Source organism: Pagrus pagrus (assembly GCF_965226575.1).
Source record: "Pagrus pagrus genome assembly, chromosome: 17".
Taxonomy (NCBI): Eukaryota; Metazoa; Chordata; class Actinopteri; order Spariformes; family Sparidae; genus Pagrus; species Pagrus pagrus.
In genome coordinates this window covers 15,777,896-15,788,845 of record NC_140201.1, presented here as the reverse complement: position 1 = coordinate 15,788,845, position 10,950 = coordinate 15,777,896, and the positions used below count along the sequence as shown (strand labels likewise).

General features: G+C 40.9%; 1 protein-coding gene across 2 annotated transcripts; it reads right to left on the bottom strand.

Annotated features, from left to right (window-relative positions):
- Positions 1-793: 793 nt before the first annotated feature.
- Positions 794-10,246, bottom strand: mrpl3 (mitochondrial ribosomal protein L3). Of its 2 annotated transcripts, none has more exons than XM_084379621.1 (10): positions 10,034-10,246; positions 8,685-8,866; positions 8,503-8,594; positions 7,446-7,544; positions 4,035-4,134; positions 3,843-3,903; positions 3,529-3,640; positions 3,281-3,358; positions 3,087-3,164; positions 794-1,046 (listed from the first exon to the last, which is right to left on the bottom strand). In XM_084379621.1, the coding sequence occupies exons 1-10, from the start codon at positions 10,105-10,107 to the stop codon at positions 897-899; spliced, it is 1,026 nt and encodes a 341-aa protein (XP_084235747.1). In that variant the 5' UTR covers positions 10,108-10,246; the 3' UTR covers positions 794-896. The 2 variants fall into 2 exon arrangements, with proteins under 2 accessions (XP_084235747.1, XP_084235748.1); XM_084379622.1 differs by lacking the exon at positions 10,034-10,246 and adding an exon at positions 9,784-9,903.
- Positions 10,247-10,950: the final 704 nt, after the last annotated feature.

Here is a 10,950-nt window from a genome sequence, read left to right as displayed (position 1 = left end):
AGAGGGACTCGGTCACACGCAGGCCTCTGAGGATACATCCTCACTGAACAAGAGTCGAACACTTCGGTGGACATGATTCTCATGTGATTATTTATTGCCTGAGAAGGCGAGGAGGGGTTCTGGCAGCCCCCCAGCTTGAGATTTTCTCATTTAAATACTGCTGAACACAAACACACACACAGACTTAAGCGCCCAGCGGTTCCTGCTGCAACATTAATGTCCTCATTTATCCTCTTATGCACAAATGTCAACCTTTGTAAGCCTCCATCCCTGCCTCTCCTTTTGTTAGTCGCTCTCCACACCTTCGCCAACTCATCTCTTTCACATAGCTTGTTTATACTCCTTTGTATTAGCTCCCATGCCTTCTGCCCCATTCATCTCTACCTACATACCCTTTCCCTCCTGTGTCTGTATTCCCCTCACTCTTTGCTTTCTGAGGCTCATTGTATCCAGCTCACCCTCCGCTCCCCCCCCCCTCCCTCATCTTATCCTGCGTCCTGCACAGATATTGCACATTTCTCCACAATATCTGCCTCTCTCTTGTTTAGTTTCTTTGTCTATTTTTCCTCTCTCTGCTTGGGGATCCTCTAGTGACATCATCACTCCTACAGTTACCATGGTTTCGGGGGAAAGGGACCGTAATAACTGTTTGGATCAAACAGACGGGCTTGGTGCCGTTGTATATCACACACACACACACACACACACACACACACACACACACACACTATCACGCGCACACACTATCACGCGCACACACACACACACACAAAAACAAGAGAAGCTCAAGATCTTCAAAGGAATTACTCTTTATTACAGCATCCAGACAGTTTGCGGGTTTAGGTGAAAACATGTTGTGTGTGTGAGTGTGTACGTGTGTGTATGAGTGTGCGCGGTCAGGTCAGTGTTAATGATGGCTCTGTGTGAATGAAATAGTCGTCGTCGTACAGGTCTTCGTCCAGGTTGCCGTCCTCCTCGGTGAAGTAGGTAGGGAAAGGAGGGCTGAGCAGGGTGGAGCTTCTGGTTGGAAGAACGCTATCTCTCACCTGGAACAAACACAAAGATACACACTTGTGTGAAGGGCAGTGAGGACACTCGTCTTTATTAGTGCTGAAACAATTAGTGACAGAAAATGTGTTTCTAATTGCTAACAGTTTTGATAATCCTTATCGTTTGTTCTTACAAAAATGCCAAATATTTGCATTTTCCAGCTTCTCAAAGGTGACGGTTTACTGCTTTTCTTTTGTGTTTCATTCTAAATAAAACATTTTGGGGTTTTCAATCGTTGGTAGAACAAAACCTGCATTGTGTGTTGTGTTACAGGCATTTGCCACTTTTTTCCATTTACATTTTTTTTTTAGATTAAATCAGCAGTGTTTTCCTTCAGAAGCAGAAAACTTTCAAGTGTGTTAAAGTGTTGGTGGAAGTGTTTCCACATGAATCATATTCATTCAGTCAAACATTTTACCATGGGAGAGCTGCAACGATGAATTGATGAATTGATAAGTCGTCAACTATTAAATCATCGTCAACTACATTTATAATCAATTAATCGGTCGCAGTAACGTTTTAAGAAATTATAAGTCAAAATTCTCTGATTCCAGCTTCTTAAAATCCCACGACAGCCAGTGTCTCTTCCTGTTTAATGGTCAACATCTTTCTCAAACAGAGAATGGGGCTGTGGTTTATAGCAGGATGTTATCCATCACCATAACAACCAGAGTGACGTTCTAGCAAGATCGACATCGTGGATAGCAAAAGCATAGATAATAGCAGAAGGTGTGATAGTGGTCACTCTAACATAAGTTCCTTTGGTACTGAGGAGCTGCAGAGTTTATTCATGGTAAGGTGTAACCTGTACTGTACATTTACTGTCACTAGACAACTTTCCCTCTGCTCCGGTCGCCAACCCCTTTCTGAGTGCAGCCACTTCTCTCTCGCTCAGCCCCACACAGAAGGGTTGGAGCCTCGCTCCTCTTTTAACACCATATAAACTTGAGCCGATGGCACTTTGGGAAACACTGCCTTCTTAGTGCGCCAAGTTTGAGCACAAAATTATGTTATTTTTAAAAAAATATTTGGCGACAGTGTGCATTAAAAAATTCTGGAGTGGGGCTTTAAATGTGAGTATTTTCTGTTTTTCTTTTTATTCCCTCTGACAATAAACTAAACATCGTTTGGTTGTGGACAAAACAAGACATTTTGCATCTTGGACTTTGTTAAACACAACATATTTCTTAATTTTCTGACATTTTATAGACCAAACAACTAATCAATAAATCAAGAAAATAACAGATTCACTGTAAATAAAACACTTATCATCATTAGTTGCAGCCCAACCTCATGGTCTTACACATCCCAGAGGACCCCAACCTCATGTCTGACAACAGCTGGGCTTAATGATTAATCGGTTAACCGTAAAATAACAAACAACAGATTTAATCAATCATTTAAATTTTCATTAGTTGCAGCCCTATAGTCTTAATTTTAATCAATAAAACATGGCTGTTCCTCATTTACATAAAGCTATTAAGTCTGCAGAGAATAATAAAAACAAACATAATGAACTAACGTTATTAACCTGCATGTGTACCCTTTAGGGTAATATAATCTGAAGTGGCTCCAGGTGTGTGTGTGTGTGTGTGTGTGTGTGTGTGTGTGTGTGTGTGTGTGTGTGTCCATGTAAGACAGCTGAGCTGGGTGAAATGCAATGCACATTTGTATTCATTATCGCTTGTCTGCAAAACAAATAATAGGCTGCGTGTGTGTCCGCGCGCACACGCACAAGGCGAACACAACATGCTGAGTATGGCGAAGTATGCTGTGGATATTACCAACATCATTGAGACGCACACTCCCTCACAGAAAAACACACAAACATAAATAGATGCATACACACGCACACGCTGCTGAACCAGCACGGTGTCAATGAAGATAGATCACACTGTCTTGCAGGTATGACAAAGTTTTACAGGTGCAAGGTCGCTGGTCTTTGACAGAACACTAAGTACGCTGCGGTTGACCTTCAACTTCACACATCAGTCCCGAGTGTGTCTGTGTGTGCGTGCGTGCATGATTATTTTTACCTTCAGTAAGCAGTTCTTGTGGCCGGGAACGGAGCCGTTAACATACAGCACATTATACTTGGTATTGACCCTCCATATCTGGAAGAGAGAGAGACGGCGACGAGGCAGATGAGAGAATATTGAACTGAAATTGCAGTCAAGGACACAGAAGTTTAAAACAACATCTCTGAATGTGTCCTTGTGAGTGTGTGTACCTTCAGTCCATGAGCTGTGACGTATACGTTGCCCATCCTGCCGGGCATCTTTTTCCCTTTGAAAACTTTGGCTGGATCCTAGACACAGATGACAAACGACACACACGCTCACATTACTGGATTATGGGAAGCCAACTGTTCATGTCTGGCACGGATAAGAATCTTGAGAATCACTGTGTGTGTGTGTGTGTGTGTGTGTGTGTGTGTGTGTGTGTGTGTGTGTGTGTGTGCGTGTCTCTCTCTCTTACCCCTCCAGGTCCAGACGCTCCCGGCCTGCGATGAGTTTTGGTCTGGCCGTGGGTGGCTGGCTGACCTTTGAACCCCCATCGCTTCATTACACCTTGAAAACCCTTACCAATGCTACACACAAACACAAGAAAATTCCTATTTTTAGATTTACATTCATGCTACCCCAAAGGATAGTGATATAAAAGAGAGGATTGAGCCGTCTTCCAAGGTCAGTAATTGATCCATCTCCAGAACGTGACGATGGAGCTGAGGGAGGTTAAGAAGGAGGAAAGGAAGCCAAGAGGAGAGGGAGATATGGCAGAGCAGAACTTACGATTTAGCTGTGATGTCCACATATTGGCCCGGACGGAAGTGTGCTGCAAACAGAGGAGTGCCTGAAAACACCGCAAACAAGATTACATTACTAAATTTGGAGAAAACAGCACGTGACAGGGACAGTGATGTGAATGAGGGCAGCTTTAATCTTAAGCTAATAGAAGGGTTCCTTCGACAGACGTGTGTATACCTGGCTTGATGAGGGCGTTGTCAGAGACTTTAAACGTGGTGACTTTCTGTTTCGGAGGCACTCCTGCATTCCTGAACATCTCCATTTGACTTTCAGTCCTCTGTCAGTCAGAGCGATGGAAGGAGAGGAAAAATACAACAACAAACACGGTGATCAAAAGTGGTAAAAACAAGTAAGAGCAGTGAGCAGCAGTTGGACTTTGGCATTTAAAAATTAACTGTGGGCCTGTTATGACTGTACGGGTGCCAAACACACATGCACGCATACATACGCATGCACACTTTGGCGGCGAGTGCCTCTGACATTTGCTTTCACTCGGCTCACTCTCAGCCCAGTCACTCTAAACTCTCTCTCCCCTTCTGTTGACTGAAAAGCAGCCTGCCAAAGCTTCACACTCCCGACAAACTCTGCCTCTGACTGGAGAGGCTGCGTGAGGGGGATTGAAAACAACTTCACGTTCGACAAGTGAAACCCAGACACCAGCCCATCAAGCAACTATTCACACTCAATGAATAAATCACATCTTGATTTATTCATCCTTGTTCTTTTGTTTGTGCTTTTTTCTTTTTATCTTAAACAGACAGATATAACATTTAAAGGACAAATCCACCCGCACACATGCTAACCATTTTTGAGAAGGAAGTATCGGTTCAGAGTGGGCTGAAGAGCCAGTGAAGTGCCGTCTGTCACCTTACGTTTCAGTGTTATGCACCTACAGTGTGAGGCAGTGACCTCAGACTTTATTACGAGCATGAAACACACTTTTCAAATATGTGTGCGCCTGTCATTGCTGGTGAGAGGTAGCAGCAATGAAATCTATTGGATCCCATTTCTTAAGACACATCAGATGAAATACAGTCACTGATGGTTAGAGGGTGAGTATAATTTCCTGGCTATGGGTCTGTATTCATAAAGGGTCTAAGAGCTGGAAGGACTGATATGAGCTGAATCATACAGGGAAATGACAAAATTCAGTTATGTTTCATCAAGCTGTCACACTGATATGATTTTACTTTTTTTTTTTTGCATGATTACGAAACGTAGCCAGAACTAAAACGAGCGGTCCTCTGCTGGTACTAAAAACACAGTGACTGGTATGAGAAGATATGATAACATAAATCAAACACTTCAAGGCCTCAGTTTCAGCCCTATTTACAGTACGAGTCATGTAATTGTTAGGTCGTTGTCTAAAATGCTGAGATTTCTATCTAATGGCCTATTTAATGATTTATTCATGGTGTAAAAATGTTTTTATTGCACAGTCGAATAATGTTGGCAATTTCTAGAGCTATTGGGAGGGAAAAATAAATGAGCACACAATAATTCATAGTGTCACATTTCTGTGCCAAGACAGCTGCTTATAAATACTGCTGCCACATTACTGAACACAGAAATAGTAGTTCAGTACAATTTCCCTCCCAAATTCATATTTTCGAGGAAACGCTTCCATCTCATTTCAAAAACACTTCATTTTGCTTAAAGCAAGACTGTGTAATTATCGAGAGAAGAAATGAAACATTCGTCCTCTTACAAATAAAAGGTGAATTCACAGTGGCTAAATTTAATATACTTGGTGGTTTAGCTGCGCCAGCCCGTCTTCGTCTGGTCGGACCAGTATGACGAGTAGATTATGGTCGGCTTTATAGCTCTGGTAAGATTTTCCTTCTCCATGGACACGACACTGAAAGCTGGTGGACACGATTTGTAACGAATACGTGTATAACAGTGTGTCTTATCATCAATTGAAAGAGAAGACTTGACCTTGAGGATTTTATTTTAAGTCTTACAGCAATTACACAGGCTTTTCTCTAACCAATCTGTACAACATTTAAGGATTCTTTTGTGCCATCAGACATTTTTTAAGGAAAAAGGTAAGCCTCTAACAACCTGGTTTTAAAGACAGTATATCGTATAGTTTTGTAATTGAATTATTGATGTACCAAAGTAGACTTTGCAGACGTTGCACAGTTGAGGGAATGTTGTGCCAAAGGAAAGGGCTGTCTGACGGCAATGTAAGGCGCCAAAAATGTTCAAAATATAGCGTACACTTAAAAGGATTTTTAGGTGTGCCTTCTTTTAGGTGGCTAAAATACATCCTGCTGTCTGTACCATTGAGTAGTGCAATGCTCTGCTTCCCCGTTGGTGCTATGTGCTGCTTCTCCACACAGGGGGAGAGCTGATGGTCATCTACTGCAGGTAATACACTGACGAGGGATAAGTACCTTATACAACCCCACATCAAAAAACCCGAACTATCACTTTACAGGCTTCATTAACATATGCTTCACTCTGCTCTGGTTAGCTCCAGCTTGGTAGGAGCGGCCACTTAAAAAACAGATTTGTGTTTGTTGAGTAGCTTATAGTGGAAAAAGGTTAGCAAACTTTGGGTAAATACAGCTGTTAGCCGACTGATTTTTTTTCTACTCATAGTAACTTAGCATTTCAGCTAATCTTAACAGTAATTCAGCATCTTACCATGATCCTATACATTTGTGAAGATTCTCAGTCATCCAGGTCATGGTAGATCTACTTGCTATGCAAAGGCACCTCTCACCCAAGAGATTTCTTCAGGTCTGACTGGTGGCTAGTCGTAAGCTTTTAACCCTTGCAGGGTCGTTAACCCTTTTGTTCATGTCTTTTGAAGAGGGGAAACATCTTCAAGAAACTCAAACACAGAGGCAAGTCTAGTTGCTTTCGTACAGAACTATATACATATGATCCGATTACAGTTACAAAAAGCCATAGTGGCTGCTTTCAGCAAGTTATCAGCCCTCTTGTTTTTGCTTGGACTCTCATAGGGTGTTTCCATTTTCTATGACCTGTCCTCAAAAATTTACTATTTATCAAAAGCATAACCCATGCAGTAATTTTGCTTTCCTGAATTAAATTCTTACTATTAAACCTTCAGAAACAGACTTTTTGTAACTTTGTGGCTACTGCTTGGTCTCTCTCAACTCCTGTGGGAAATATCTGGCTCTTAAGCTGATAAAACTCCAGTATGTTCACCAGCTAGTTGCTAACTCTCCAATCATGTTCTAGTGTCCAGTGGGTTTTCAGAGCTTTTTCACTGAAAACAGCTGCCTTCTTCATCTAAAAAACGAGGCTTGAATGGTGATGTGAGTGAAGCAAAACAGTGAAGTTGCAGGCAAGACAGCTAAACAATGAGCTATGAAGCTCTTTAAGCCCAATTCAGGTGAAGCAGATTCAGGTGATAATTCTCAGTATGTTCTTTACTATGATTGACCCCTTTCATTGTTTTCATATTGTCATTCAAAACATTGTTATTGCAAAATATATCAATCATAGCCACTTTAAAGATAATAGATTCATAAAATGTCAACACATCCACTTTCACAGCTAAGATAAAAACCTTACACATGTATTTTTATGGTATTAACTGCTACGTCTTACATGGAATGGTGATACGTTTTTCCCTCCCACCACAAGGGCGGCAGTGTGTCCATCAAATTCTTCCTTGGACAGGTGCTTTATTACATGGCAGTCCTGCACCTGAAAAAACAAAAGAAACAGAGGCTGGATTAACAATAGTCATAGTGTGACTGCATTTTTGACTGTGGCACCCATTTTTTCCCTTTCTACAACATAAACAAATATGCAATTAGATGAAAATCACTGGTGTAAAACATCTTAATATTTGGCCTCAAGTGACATAGCCAAATAAAACAGGGTGACATCACAAGCATTTTGTAATAAATAAAACAGTGCAAGAAGAGAAACGGGGAGGACAATTAATCGCACAGGTGTGAAATTTCCTTTTTAAAAAGCAACTATCAAACCTTCACCGTGTTTATTCACGAGTGCAGACGTACTTTCAGTTCCACTTGAGATATCACTTGTCCCAAAATACCAAAGTGGTGGGAGTACGCTCAGCCTGAATAAGTAAATTGAAATGTTCTACTTTTAATCAAGCACAGGCTGCTCCTGTGTCAGCTGAAAAGAATAATTTAAAAAAACATAATGCGATGAAAGTGAGTCAGAAGATGGGGATAGAAGTTTCTTTAGGACCTTAAATCTGATACTCATTGTCTGACTATTAACACTGACATGTTACTGAAATTGAGTTTGTTATGCAATAAAGTGTTGAGTGAACACGCACAGCCACAGTTTGCTTTCAATTTACTTCACTGACAGACTAGCCGATGAGATTACAACGTGATCTAACTAAACCTGGCGTTAAATATCTCCTGTTTAAACCTCGCTGTAAGGGAGGAGAAGCTTGTCGAGAAACACTGAGGCATTTCAAATGCACGATCACAGCCTGTGTCAAAGTGTTCAATATTTGCTATTCCTCCAACAGAACAATCCAATTTGTCTGACTTCTTTTCTGACCTGCTGTCATTATGGATGACAACAATAAACACACACAATGATTCCTGAAGAATGCTGGCAGCCTTTTTGAATGCTAATGCACAGCAGAAAACACAGCATTTGTGTGTCTGTATCGTACCTGTAACATGGTGACCACGTGTCTTTCTCCCGTCTTTGACCAGACAGGAGCCATTCCCAACTTCACGGCTACTAATCCAACTCTTCGACTTCCTGGAAAGAGAAACAGATGAAAAGTTAAAGTGTGAGCCTTAACGACGAGGACTTAGAGTGTGCAAAGTTTTCACGAATCGTGACACCCACCCTCTGTCCACTCGTGTCGCTGCCAGGGCTCATCTTTAAGTGGGTTGAGCTTTTCAGCTGTTTGTCTTCTGTATTCCTCTGCTGTGCTCTTCCTCATGTACTCCTGATTATCCTCTGTAAGGTGTTCATCAAACCATGTCGTGGTCTTTACTGTCCTGATACAACTAATCAAATGGGAAGGACTGCAGGAGAAGAAATTTAGGGAAATGAGTGCAGTTACTTAACAGGAAGACAATCACTTATGTCCAGAGTTAGAGTAATGATGACCAGACAGATACTCGCAACTGTTTCTAATCAAATCCACGTAGAATACACACGTACTTGCGATTGCTATTAAATAATTTTATTTGCCATGACCGGTAACATTCCACATTTTTTGGTCAATAGACCAGAAAATAGCTATTTCCAAGAGTCCAAGGTGGTCTGATAAACAGTCCCTAGCTCAAACACATTCAGATTACAATATCAAACAGAAATAGGCAGCAAATTTTCCCATCTAAGAAGCTGACATGCCAGTTTTGCTGAACTAATTAAAGGAGGATCATCATTCCAGCGCTGATTTATGTATTCACTGCAGAACCGTCACTGAATTTGCTTTGCTGTTTCAGATCTCACACTCCTCTCTGTCACTTCAGAAGACTAAGTCGAACACATGTCATCACTCATCAATCTGCTGCTGCAGAGTCACTGTGCTGTGTCCTTGCTGATGAGTGAGGAGCACGTCCACACTTTCACACGGACAGATTGGGCATTTCAAGTGCAGAAATGTCACTGCTTAATGACGAGTCAAAGGCAGATACAGAAAGACACTCAGGATTCAATGAACTCTGGTGGCAAATTCTGCCCACGTCTGCTTGCAGATGGCTATCGACGCATTACTCAGTTGTGACTTTGCTGAGTGGGACTTGTGAGTTTTGTCCTCTTTAACAGTAACTACAGTAAGCATTAGGTATTTGTAGAGCACTGAAAATATCAAAGTTTCCATACAAATACAAACACTCCACAAAAGCCCCAGTTAACGTGTAAGCTATGTAAAACAATACGAATCAAAAAGAAGAGAAATATTTGCAATCAAGTAGTAAGACAGGTTTGTTATTACCTCTCTACGTCATTGGGTATCTAAGACAAGTCTGCTAACGTAAGCTTAAACGTCATTTTTAATGGAAAAAGATAACATTAGCTAGATTATTAGCAAATAAAACAGGCTGCAGTAAAACAACAAGAACCATCATCATTAATCTAAATAACTTTCCTGCTGTGTCACCGCAGCAACTGGTTTAGCTTAGCAACCCTGAATTTAACTTCAGTCACATTAGCATAACTAGCAAGTTAGCATTAACGGTAGCCACCTTTCAGCTGCTGCTCGGAGAGAAACGAGTTGAGTTCCCCGCTGGAGAAGAAACCGACAGCTCCAAGCCGCCATTACGCTCTTTAATATATACACTTAAACATAAATATACAAAACTACACACGAACTAGAAGGGCATGGGCTCTCATAACATATGCACATCCATGCCTTCTTATCGTCCTGTACAAATGTCACCCTGGCTGCTTCCGGTACGTGACCAAAACAGTTCCGCGGAGCTGAGGCTCACGCCAAAGGTTCCGCACAGCCACCAGTTGTAATTATTAGCAAACATCAGAGAACTACAATGATATTGATATTAATATCATGATATCATGTGTACATGTTTATCTTAAATGTAATGTTGCTGAGGGCATAATAAACAAAAAACAAAAACAACAGCAACAAAACGATAATGAATGGTGAGTTCATTCTTGTCCTTGGAAACAGCAAATGATAAAACAATTTCACCTTTGGGGTCCATTTAGTAGCTCTGGAGCTTTCAATCATCCACGTGATCTTCTTCACAGATGGAGTTTGTCCAGTTGTCATGGAAATGTTGGATGTTTACATTTTTGAACAGGAAAGCGTGACAAATATGAATTTGGCTTTATATTTTACTACTTATTTTCTTTTTCTTTTTTATGTGCTCTTCTTCTTCTTCTTGTTTCCTCTATTTATATTTTATTCAATCTCTGTAGGGTGATTTCTATTCTAGAAGGAGCTAATGTAACGCATCAATTTCCCATCTGGGATCAATAAAGTATTATTTATTAATAGTAGTATATCAATAAAGGACAATATGGCAAGTCAATGATTTCTCAATTACATGATATCTCCTGAATTGCAACAATATACTGTGTTTCACATGAAATTGTTTTATTAACTTATAACTACTATTGCCTCATTGCGTCATTTGCG

Coding starts and splice junctions, on each gene's coding strand:
- mrpl3 (XM_084379621.1), bottom strand. CDS start 10,107: ATGGCGGCTTGGAGCTGTCGGTTTCTTCTCCAGCGGGGAACTCAACTC. Junction 3,641..3,842: donor GTGGACATCACAGCTAAATC/GTAAGTTCTGCT, acceptor GTTTGTGTGTAG/CATTGGTAAGGGTTTTCAAG. Junction 3,165..3,280: donor TCACAGCTCATGGACTGAAG/GTACACACACTC, acceptor TCTCTCTTCCAG/ATATGGAGGGTCAATACCAA.